General features: G+C 51.0%; 1 protein-coding gene across 1 annotated transcript; it reads left to right on the forward strand.

Annotated features, from left to right (window-relative positions):
• Positions 1-1,314: 1,314 nt before the first annotated feature.
• Positions 1,315-12,226, forward strand: JDP2 (Jun dimerization protein 2). The gene is made up of 4 exons (XM_080617974.1): positions 1,315-1,354; positions 5,316-5,539; positions 10,577-10,681; positions 11,535-12,226. The coding sequence occupies exons 1-4, from the start codon at positions 1,339-1,341 to the stop codon at positions 11,718-11,720; spliced, it is 531 nt and encodes a 176-aa protein (XP_080474100.1). The 5' UTR covers positions 1,315-1,338; the 3' UTR covers positions 11,721-12,226.

The raw sequence follows: 12,226 nt of genomic DNA on the forward strand, positions 1-12,226 counted from the left end.
TAGTTGCTATGACTTAGGTGTTCCAAGACAGTACATACAAATGGCAACAGTATGTTAAGTGCTAACATGCTAATGAAGGGATCAAAGATAGCTTGTATGGTGGCTCGCAGATTTTGGCAGTGCTCTGATGCATGGCAGCTGACAAGTAATGGCAGGCACGCCAGTTGAGCCTTGAGTGAGAGCACAACAGGCAAGCACAGAGAAGGGCTGATAGGACCACGTTAGTGCAGCACTTAACATGGGCAAGAGAGAAACATGCTGGTATTTACAGAGTGTCAGAATCTGCTGGCTTGCAATATTAGGTGCTAGACTAGCTCTCTGAGCATTGGAAGAGCACTTGGATCAACCATTGCAGATGTCAGACCATGTAAAATAGCTTCTGTTGGAAGAAACTGTGATTTATAGACAGCAAGATTGAAAATAAGGCTGCAAACAGCCCTGATTCTTGCCAAGGAAGCTGACAACAGAGATAAGGCAGTAATGGCAATTCAAATTGAAATGTGACTGTTGGAGCCTGCTTTGGGATATTGTGGTCTTCTCTGCTGTTGGTGCAGCAGGAGCATCTGCATTGGATTTATAAAGAAGCAAACAGCACCTCTGGATAAGTGAGGATGAATAGGATGGTCAAGGGGGAACAGTGGATGCAAACTAAGGCAGTTTCTGCACAGGGAAATGAACGTAAAATTTCAACATGGGTAGGCATTCCTGTGCCAGTTTTAGTCTGTGGGTAAGAATAGCACTGAAGAGGAGTCAGGAGGGGTGTGAATATAGGTTAGCAACTGGAGTACAAGCCTCCAGGGACATGGGTTGCGTGGATTATGCCTACGCATGTTAGATTTATGCCATAACTGCTATGCAAACATTGGCTCCTTAAAACAAACAAAAAAACAAACCAACCAAAAAAACCCAATCCAACCCAAAAAAACCCCAAACACCCCTCCACCTAACCCCCCCCGACTTCCCCCACCCCGCCAAAAAGAGTCCCCAGAAAAAGCAGCAACAAAATCAGTGAGGGGGGGAGGGAAACCAAACCAAAACACCCCAAACCTCTGGCAAATGAAGGTTAGAACTGCAGGAGAAGGAATAGGAGGATTCTGTGATACACAGGGACAGTGTCACTGAGGAAGCTGAGCAACTGTATCGGACAGTAGCAACTTGGTAAAGCTTCTTCTCACTTTGTCGTTGGCTCCAGAAGATAACAGACCCCGGCAACAGGAGAAAAGCTGAGTAATGGGCGCTGTCTTTAAGAAATATTAAATCAACCAGCGTAGCAGACTGTTGACCATAAGGATGTAAGTGGAGGACAAAGCACCGAAATACTTGCTGCTGCTGGGAAAGATGCAGCAAAGCAAAGGTGAGCAAAGAAAGCTGAACTGTTGTCAGCTTTGTGTGGATGAGACAGTTGATAAAGTAACTGAGCTGACCAATACCACAACAAGAACAAAGCAAGGATGCAGAAGTGACTGTAATAATTAGGAGAGTTTACAGACATATTGGCTAGAGGTCAAGTCTTGTGTTACAGCATTTTAACCAGAACAAGGGGAGTGTAGAGGCAAAGCTAAAGAAATACAAACTGAATTTTGACCTATGAAATCATGTGCTGACCAGACCTTTGTTGCAAGGATAGTTGCTGAAGAGCACTGAATGACACAAGCTGCTCATTGCTGAGCTGAAGTTTTAAGAAAGCCTTCTCTGTCTTCTAATTCGCTCTGGAGCATCTTGATGTCATGGCACGAAATGATGAATAGCATCAGTGCAGAAGGCACAGCTACGGTGAATGTAAACTCAGGCAGATGGTGTCATGCAGATCCCAGTGTCATATATAAGGCTGCACATTCTCTTTCTCCTTACTGCTTTGCTTTGCTGTTAGCTTCATTATGTGAAAAAGCATAGCTGATACAATGCAGGAATTGTGTGGTTCAGCTGCAGGACACCATAAGCTAGGTTTTACTGAAGATACCTTTCTTAGCTCATGTAAGGAGACATTGAAAGCCTGCCTCGCAATGTGGAATAAAAGACTGTGTTAATAATCAGTTCTGAAAAGAAAAAATCTAGGAAGAATCCCAGCTGAAGCACTGTGTTAGAAAGTGAAGGAATACAGAGTTGAGTTGGTTCATGTGCCTTAGAAATAACAAACACTGCACTGGAATATCCAGAAAGGAATTAGGACTTGGCAAGGCACCAGCCGTATTCACCCCATCCAGCAAGATGTGGCTGTTGAAAAATGGAAACTTAAGGGTCAAACTCACATCTTGAACTTCAGTGTTATTTCTCTCCTACCACGTAAATGTGGTAGAAATATGCCAGAGCTATAGGCAGGCATGTCAATGTCTTTCAGGGTAGTGGCCTTGGGAAGAAGACTGAAGTATTAAATAGAATTACATGCGTTGGCTTTTTGACACGATCAAAGTACAACTTTTTACCTCTAGCATTAACCAGAAAAGAAGGTGAAAGTACCTGGGACTTTGGATGACAGGAAAGCCTCTCTTACAGTAGGGGGAGGCAAAAGGAGGCTCTGACTAGCAGAGAGTGACAGTGCCTGGGGCTGAGGGTCACTGTGGGCTGGGTGGGATGATCTGTCACTGCACCCCTGCTCTGCAGAGAGGGACAGCATCTTTCCTCTTTCCATTCTTTTCCCCATGGTTATAGTCCTGCTGGGAATGGTTTTATATTCCTCTCCAAGGTCTATCTCAGCTTGAGTCTTGGCAGTCCTTGATGTGCTCCAGAGCTTCCTGACCCCCTAAGCAAGATACTTCTTGCAGAAGTCACTGGCCCCCTTCCCACGTACTTCTCAGCTCATCTTAATGTGCGGGTTCATGTTCTTCCAGGTGGCTCCTGGTGCTGTGGTTTGAACAGCTTTAGATTAAGTTTACACTGATGCAGGTGTGATGTGGGCTTTGGCAGTTGCAGTCCCTACATCCAGGATTCGTTTTTAGAGCATGTTAGGTACTGGGCCGGCTCCTTCACTTTGACCTGTGCCTGATGTCACACTGGTATGGAGGCTATTTCAGGGCATAGTAAGCTACCGGATCAAAGAGGTGGAGGGAAAAGGTGGACCAGAGAAAACACAATGCTTTCTCAATTCTGTAGCCATTGTCCATGAGGAGCTGCCCCAGGCTCAGGGGTGCAGGCAGTCCCACAGTATGGAGAACATATTTCTCCTCCTTCATTGTTTCACAAATTGGAGTGACCCTGAACTTTGTCTAGCTGAGGGCTTGGACTGTCCAGCCCAGGGCCTGAGTGCTGTCAGCTGCATGTTGGGATGGAAGACAACAAATGAAAACCAGGTCCCAAAGTCCGGAATGGATTTAGGCATCCAGAGCAGGGCTCAAGCCAGTCAGTTCCCAGCCCAAAGCCTGCGAAGGGGTGGGCCAGGGCCCCAAATCAGTGTGTGCCATAGCAGCTCATACATGGTATTTGCAGGAGGGAGACTTGAGCCCAAACTGTTCAAGTTGGGGGTGGACATCTCGCACTGACACCTGGACCTCTTCAGTGGCAGATTAGAGCATATGACAGCTCACAGCACATTGCAGCCTGTAGGTGCTCTCTGATGGAAATCCTCTTGTCTGTCATGCCAGTAGGGCTTGCACAGCACCCATGCTGGAAGCTGTGGGGCTTGTGTAAGCCTTTCTACCCTTGACTAACCTGTATGATTGGCTTTCCTTCCCTTCTGCACCTCATCTGCTGTTCCTTTGCATTACCAAGCATACCAAATAATCTCTTGGCTAGAGATGTGCCAACACCAAGAAATCCTTAACTTCTCTGCTTATCATGATTAACCCTGTTCGACCTCCTCCCACTGACCCTGCTTGAGCAGGAGGGTTGAACCAGGTCCCTCCCCACCTCAACTGTTCTGTGACTCTGTGACCCAGCAATCCTATCTTGCATGCAGCTTTACTCAAGTTTTCAGCCTGATACTGACATCAACTTGTCACCCCAGGATGGGAAGTGCTGAGCAACTGTGGCAGTTGGCTTGACAATGTGTGTGTGTGCCTCAGCTTAGCACAGCTCCCCTGCCTGGACCGAATGTCTGCATTGCTTGTTACCTGGTCTCTCAGCAGCTGAGAGTGGATGGTTTGGAAAGAGCAGGGCAAGGGTATGTTATCCCCTGCTTAACGCACATCCTCACTCTGGCAGTCTGTGCTCTCAGAGCTTCCAGGTGTTTGTGCAGACTAGTGTGACTGATGGTCCTTTGTGGATCCCTCTTCCATGAGAAGCCTCTCAGTGAGATTTTGGGTTCACTCCATTGGCCAGTGTCTCACTCCTGACATCACTGGTCCTTCTCTCTGCTGAGTAGGTGCCTCCTGGCACAGGGGCAGGATGGGGTGAATGCCTGGAGGCTCCTGGAAGGTGCTGGGATTGGCCTGCCTGGGCAGAACAAGGAGAGCAGTGCACAAGCACTGGAACAGACTGAGTTGAGTTGAGTAGGGGGAGAAATGATTGTTGTGTTAATGGAAGTAATTGGGTCACTTGTGAGTGTCCCAGGCCACTTACACAGGTAGGGATGTACTTGGGCTGTAGCAAATAACCACCTACTCCCTTTGTTTTTTGGCTGATAAAACAGTTCCAGCTTTATGGGCTTCCCATTTTGGGTAAAATCTTATTTCTTTATCTCTTAACCACTTGTTTTTCACGTTTCTGGTAGCTCCCTTTCTTCTGCCTATAAGTGACTTTGCCAAAGTTTGTCCTGATCCTATTCTTGCTGGCACTGCATTTTTTTTTTTCTTTCCTGATAGAAGGAGTCTTTTGCACCTTGCTCCATTTCCCCTCCCCTTCAGCCTTTGCTTCCTCATGTCTGTGCTGGGAGGTATTTGTTCTGTGGCAGGTTTTCCTCTTGCAGTTTTATCCCTGGTACCTGTGTGCTCTGTCCCAGCCCTGACCAGTGGTCTGAGCCTGTCCAGAAGAAACCCAGCCTAAGGCGTATTATGATCCTCTTTGTGCCATTTTCTTTCTGTCCTAATAACCTACACATTAATCGGAACTCAAGAGCAAACCTTGGTCTTCTGCACTCCAGGGAAAGGTGTACCAAAACCAGCCCATGGGACCACTGCTGTAGCCAGCTCCTGCTCTTCCGGTGCTTTGCCCCTCAGGTCTTTTCCCTTCCTGATGTGTGCACCAGTAGTGCATCCTTCCTAGCAGGATTCATGTATTTTGGTTTCTGTCACACAGGTTCTGCTTAGTCCTCACCTTTGCTATCACTAGGAAGGGGTGGCTGGGTTTTTTGGGTGATGGGCCTGCAGAATAAATCTGACTTGTTATGCATTGTGAGGTCCTGTGGCTGGGTTGTAACAGGCCATGTCTCTCTCTCCCTCCAGCCTACAGAGCTGTTTCCCCTGCTATGATGCCAGGGCAGATCCCTGACCCGTCCCTGACGGCCGGCTCACTGCCTGGGCTCGGCCCCTTGACAGGACTGCCTGGCACAGCCCTGACTGCTGAGGAGCTGAAGTGCACCGACATCCGCAACATCGGGGCCATGATCTCGCCGCTCCACTTTCTGGAGGTGAAGCTTGGAAAGAGACCCCAGCCTGTGAAAAGTGAGGTGAGTCTTGGGGGCTGCTAGCTGCAGATGACCCTGAGGGGCCATGGCCTTCACCTGCCTGGCTTTCTCTCCTGCCTGTGCCCCAAGCACAGGGTGCTTTCCTGCCAGGGTGGCCAGCAATGTGTTTTATAAGCATGTCATGCTGCCTGTTTGGTGATGTGTACATGTGTTGGTGGCTGCTCCATGAACTGCCTCTTCTTGTGCCTGAATTTATGTCCCTGCTGCATGGGCTGGGAGTGGTGGTCTCAGTGTCCCAGACCTGACTGGTCCCATGCAGCTAAACCAGCTGAACAAAAAGCCTGCTTGTGGAGTCTGATGCAGCCAGCATTGTCCTAGGTTGGGACTTGCACCCAAAGAAGAAGCCATGCAGCCTGTCAGAGGATTTAGAATCATAGAATGATAGAATAGTTAGGGTTGGAAAGGACCTTAAGATCATCTAGTTCCAGCCCCCCTGCCATGGGCAGGGACACCTCACACTAAACCATGTCACCCAAGGCTCTGTCCAACCTGGCCTTGAACACTGCAAGGGATGGAGCATTCACAGCTTCCCTGGGCAACCCATTCCAGTGCCTCACCACCCTCACAGTAAAGGATTTCTTCCTTATATCCAATCTAAACTTCCCCTGTTTAAGTTTGAACCCGTTATCCCTTGTCCTATCACTACAGTCCGTAATGAAGAGTCCTTCCCCAGCATCCTTGTAGGCCCCCTTCAGATACTGGAAGGCTGCTATGAGGTCTCCACGCAGCCTTCTCTTCTCCAGGCTGAACAGCCCCAACTTTCTCAGCCTGTCTTCATAGGGGAGGTGCTCCAGTCCCCTGATCATCCTTGTGGCCCTCCTCTGGACTTGTTCCAAAGTTCCATATCCTTTTTATGTTGAGGACACCAGAACTGCACGCAATACTCCAAGTGAGGTCTCATCATTTGATGAAAGCATCATTGCTGATGTTGCTGTTGGCCTTTCCTGTGAGGACAAGGTGTGTGTGTGAGTGGTGTTGATCAGCAGCAGTGACCCAGCCTGTGCTGCAGGTGCCACTGGCTGTGGCTGTCCCTGCCCTGCTGCTCTGCTCCTGGGATGGGGCAGGTGAGCAGCTTCTGCTTGGTACCACAGGCTGGCATGTCAGAATCAGGCTGCAGGGACTTGGGAGGCACTTGCACAGCATTCTCCTTGTGTGGTTGTCTCATGCGTTGGTTTCTAGTCTTTGACTCCTTGACCCTTGCTGTACTGGTGGTGAGTGTTTGCACCTCACACTGCCTGCAGGCAGAGCTGGGAACCCATCAGTTCAAAGACCCCATGGTGGTGAGGGTGGTGGCTGCTGTCAGAAGGTCTGATAAACAACCCTTCTGAACAGTGCATTTGCTGCAGTGGATACCTCAGATGATGCCATGTGAGGATGGGGCAATGTGCATCCTCTAGAGAAGTCTGTGAGGCAGTGATAGCTGATGTGAAAAACTGTCTGTGATGAGCTGAGCTGAAGGGGGTAAAACATCAGGTCCAGGGAGCAGCCTGATCTCTAAATGGTGCTGACACATGATTTGACCTAACATTCATGGCAAAAGCTCAGCAGCACCCAGGCCCACCTGTGGGGAGGGTGCCTATTCCTTACCTCCAGCCCCTTGCATTGGACACCTCCAGGGAGAGCTGGTATGCTGGAGTCCATCTGCTACCCTTGCATAGGTGCTTTGTGCCCAAGGGGATGTCCAATCAGCTTGTGCAGCATCCCATGGAGATCACCTGGAGAAGGACTGAGCAGTTCTGCAGTGGCAACAGCTGAGGCGAAGATGCTGTGGGAAGGCATTGGAAGGGCCTGGGGTATGCGAGTGGCTTTGGTCTCTCTGTGGCAAAGCAGTTGTGGGTCGACAGCTGAAGCCAAATGCTGTCCCAGGCTCTCAGCCTGGGTATTCTACAGCAAATGGGGTTCAATGCCCATCTTGCTTCATGGCTTGGGGAAGAAGGAGGGAGTATGTAACTGCACTGTTTTCCCAGGCACAGCTCCTTTCTTGGGGTGTCTCAGGCACCTCTGAGCTGGCCCTGTAACAGCTGCTTTTGTTCAGTAGGCATGGGGAAGTAGTCTCATTGGCCTCTGTGCAGCAGGGATAGGGCATGTGGAGTGAAGATGGGGGAAATCCACTGACAGCCCCCACGTAGCTACTGTCCCTGCAACCAGTTCCTCCCCTGCATAGCTTGTGGAGCTGAGGACAGCAAATGGAGCTGCCCCTGGCACAGGCTTTGCAGTGAAAGCCTTTGGGAGCTGAAGCGGTAGCTGCTTATCCCATGAGCAGCCAAGAAGCTGCCCACGCATGATTTTGCAATGCAGCCTGTGGCTGCTTTCGTCTAACCAGAGCCAGTGGACGCTGGGTACCAGCATGCCATGCTCTGCACAGCGCCTGCGAGGGCAGCCTGCTCCCCATGAGCTGGGGCACAGGCAGCTTCCTCTGCTGTCCTGGAGGGACCAGCACCTCCTGGCACTGAGGTGTTTGTTCCTGGGACTGCACACAAAACCCACCCCGCAGGGTGATGGGCAGCCTCACTGTGCAGGCTGCCTTTCTCTTGAGGCAGCTGTTGACAAGTGTTGCCGGGATCCTCAGGCTGGTGATCACCTCGGTCCCTGGTGCTGCTGACTGAAGCAAGTCTGGGTCAACCCCAGACCCACAGGGCTCCCCTGGAGATCAGCTACTGAAGCGTGCTGTGGGGTGATACACCATCACTGTCTCTCATACAATAGAGTCCTAACCCCCAGCATCAGGGTCATCTAACCTTTTTGAACTGAAATCAAACAGAAGCAAAGAGGGGGAAACCTGCTTGAAGTTACAGGAGCTATGGTCAGAAACAGAGCCAAGAGCTCAAGCTGCCACTGTCTGTGCTGACCTACTCTCCTTGAGCATTTGTACCCAGTCTAAGGGACATGGCCCTTTGCTGAGCCCTCTGTGGGGTGGAGGGGAAGCTGAAGGGGCAGCGAAAGGTCACTTTGATTCCTACTGAATGGAGCAACTGGGCATGGAAACGTTCTCAGGGATACTGTGGGGCCTGTGCAGTTGCTGTTGGCTCTTCCAGTTCCTGTTTTGCAACCCCAGAGGTACTTTGCAGGAAAGTTTGGGCTGTGTGTCTTGAGCTTTGGAGTTCTGAGCACGTGTCCTCTCTCTGCACCCTGCTAGTAATCCTTGAACTAGAAGGCCAAGAAGCTATCTAAGGGGTAGATGAGTGGAGGGGAATGGTGGCTACCCTGATGTCCACCTCCTCTTAAACTCTTTATGGTAATTTTCTAAGAGCTGCTTATGCCTTTGCTATGGGGTATCCTGGTCCTGCCAGGAGGAAAAGGCACCAGAGCATGGAGTTAGAGCCTTCCTGGTCACTTGTGCCAATGCCTGCCATATCTGAGTTACATGGGTGCAGTGAGAGCTGGTCACTTGTAGCTGGACTTGGGGGCATCAGTGCAGTTCCCATCCTGGCTTTCCCATGCACCATCAAGCATGGTGTGTGATGCCCCATGGCACTGCCTTGGGAACCCGCATTATGGAAGTCTGTGCATGGGTTATGCTGACTTTGCTTAATATTTTAGCCCTGGCTGAAATAGCAACTTTGGAATAATGTTTGGGAAGTAAGGTAGAGAAAATGCAAAAGCTACTAGTGCTAGGAAGCCTGGACATAATTTTTCTAAAGCATTCTATACATGCTGCATATTGGACATGCAGCTTCCTTAATGTACCCCTTCACCTTAACTGTGCTGAGTCAATGTCTTATCCTGACCTTGCACATCACATTGAGATGTTTTGATCAGTGGGCTTTGGACTCTTGTGGATATTAGCAGTGTGCACAGTCTGCTGTGGATGATGGCACATACAGCATTTGTTTCCTGCAGATACCACCAGTGTACCTACATGTGGGGTAATTTGGTGGCCCCCCACTCCCACCACCACTTTGTGGCCTCGGAAATCTCTGACCTTTCCTTTGAGGTGACTCAGCTCAGCCCTAGTGCAGCAAGGCTGTTCAGATGGTGTGTGCTGCAAGAGGCTCGTCTGGGAGATGTGTACTTCAGCCCCACTGACTTGGGAAGGTACTAAGGGAAGGACATGCCTTTTCTGGCTGGAGCTGCACTTAGAGAAGGAGCAAATAGGCTGTGGAAGTGCTCATAAAGCAAATGTTTCTGCCACTGCATTTGAAAGGATTTGTTCTGTCAGGTATTTGTTGATAGGAATGAGGCAGTTCAGTCTGACATCTCAAATTTCAGAGTCCCAGGTCAAATGTGCTTGAAGACACTGGGGACCTTTACTTCTTTAGCCATGTAACAAAGCATAACCTGGATGCTGACTTTGCAGGACATTCCAGCACTTCAGATATTTCTTGAAGAAACTGGTTTGGGTTCTCAGATGTAAGCATGCCATAGGCCATTTCCTCAGGCTTTGTAGTAAATATCCCTAAATACTTTGATTATGGGTTTCTAACCCATAGGGCTTGTGGTTTGAGTTAGACATCACAGAGCAGTTGGTGAACAGTGCAGGCACTGCCGTGTCCTGCTTCTTTACAGGGGATGCAGGACCTGTCACTGTGGTGACCCTCTGACAGCCAGTGCTGAAGCTGCAGCCGGCAGTCCCATGGACTGGAAGGAGGGAACAGCAGCCAGGCTCAGCTGGGGGACCTTGCAGGTTTCTCTGCCTCTCACCCTGGCTCTGTGTGTGGTGCTTCGAATGACTGTGCTGACAAAGCTGTGCCTGTGGATGTCTGTGTGATGAGCTGTGCTCGTCTTTGTGGGTTGGGGCTGTGTTCCCCTTTTCTCCGCCGTCTCTCAGGGAGGGAGCAGCCCTGCAAAGAGTTGTATGTCCCCTGCCAGCTGTGGGTACCACACTGGTGGAGTTAGAGGCCATGGCAGCAGCATGCTTGTTTGCTGGTGAGGATTAGTCCACATTACTGGTGGCCACTGGCACACATGGCTGCCAGCCCTCTCCTTGTCCTGCCTAGCGGGGCTGCTGGTGCTCATCCTTACCTCCTGCCCTGCCCCACACATGCTGGCTCTGATTTGGGCTTCTCTGTCTTATTGCAGCTGGATGAGGAAGAGGAGAGGAGGAAAAGGCGCCGGGAGAAAAACAAAGTAGCAGCAGCACGATGTCGTAACAAGAAGAAGGAGAGGACGGAGTTCCTGCAGCGGGTGGGTGCCCTGACCTCTGCCAGGGCACAGCAGGGACCTTGGCAGGAGCACCTCCTTAGAAAGGTGCCCTAGCTGTGGGCAGCACTCCCTCCTGAACTGCCCCCTTTTGCTCCTGTGCCCTTACTGGCAAAATGCAAGCCCAGTGACCCCCTTTCTATGAGGCTGTGAATGTGGTGACCAGGCAGAGCTTATAAGCATCCCTGTCTGTGCCCATGGTACCAGGGATGGACAGGGCTAAAGGTGGGCTCTGGGGCCTACCTTCAGAGGGCTAAAGGAGGGCTGATAGTGTCCCTGCGTTTGGAGGAACACCCATGGGAGTGTGGCACAGGATAGGGGCTGACAGCATGTGGGCCTCCTGCCCAAGTTCCTGAAGGTTTCCCCGTTAAGAGGCCAAATGCCATCTCACCTGTGACCCCAAGGCAGCAAAACTCTTGCAGCACCTTGCTGCTTTTCTGCAAGGGGTGGTAGGACGTGAGCAAATGACACAGTGGAGGACAAGGAGCCATTTCACAAGGGCAAATCCTTGCAGATGGGGGGTAAAAACTTAACGAGGGTTTGTTTTCAAACCCTCTTCCAGACCATGGAAAGGAGCCAGGCAGGGTTTTTGCTGTGGTGCAGCAGAGACCTGTCCTAGGAGGTGGCTCTGTGTTTTGTTGTGGTAACACTGGTAATGCAACGCAGTGGGGATGAACTGCCTGCAGGACCTGTGCCTTGGCAGGTCCTCAGGCTGCTTCTGTGCTGCAGAGGCTGAAGGACAGCACTGAGCAGAGATGGCTTGTTGAACAAATTGTTTCTCCTTCTGTCTTGTCCTGTTGAAGTAAAGTCACGTGTGGTTGTGTTTCTGTCCTGCTAGGAGTCTGAGCGTCTGGAGCTCATGAATGCTGAGCTGAAGGCCCAGATAGAAGAGCTGAAACAGGAGAGGCAGCAGCTGATCCTGATGCTGAACCGGCACCGTCCCACCTGCATCGTGCGGACAGATAGCATCAAGACGCCTGAGAGCGAAGCCAACCCGCTGCTGGAGCAGCTAGAGAAGAAGTGAAGGTGGCACTGGGCCAGGAGGAGGAGACAGTGGTGCAGGGTCTTCCAGGGTCTCTAATGTATGTACTGTATGAAGAACTGTGCACCCAGGCCTGGTGCAACCAGCACCCAGTGGGCTTCCTTGGGAACTATGGACCAAACAAATACGGGGACAGAGAAGATCAGGAACCTTCAGCCATGTACTCTTGAGGCTGAACCCAGGAGCAGGGCTAGTGGTGCCGGTGAAGGCAACCTCCCTGTGATACCTCATCATGGCCCTTCAGCCTGCTCACGGCCCTCGGGACCCGCAATGCCGCAGCATGTCCCGCGACAACCACATGCCCCATGGGGAGAGGGCTGCACGGTGCCCACCAGCTCCCTGCCCAGCGGCTGCTGCTGCTCCTGGCACACGCTCCGGAGAGAATCCCGCACCCAAGAACCACAAACACTTGATGCAGGCCCGTGTGGTGGGCAGGCCTGTCGGGGCTCGGTGGCGCAGGCGCCCCCCGCAAGCACACTCAGTATAAT

This window comes from Psittacula echo (genome assembly GCF_963264785.1).
Source record: "Psittacula echo genome assembly, chromosome: 5".
NCBI lineage: Eukaryota > Metazoa > Chordata > Aves > Psittaciformes > Psittacidae > Psittacula > Psittacula echo.

What these genes read in the sequence shown, in the direction of transcription:
- JDP2 (XM_080617974.1), top strand. An exon ending in CCCAGCCTGTGAAAAGTGAG is followed by an intron (nt 5,540 to 10,576) that starts GTGAGTCTTGGG and finishes GTCTTATTGCAG; the next exon opens with CTGGATGAGGAAGAGGAGAG. An exon ending in GGACGGAGTTCCTGCAGCGG is followed by an intron (nt 10,682 to 11,534) that starts GTGGGTGCCCTG and finishes CTGTCCTGCTAG; the next exon opens with GAGTCTGAGCGTCTGGAGCT.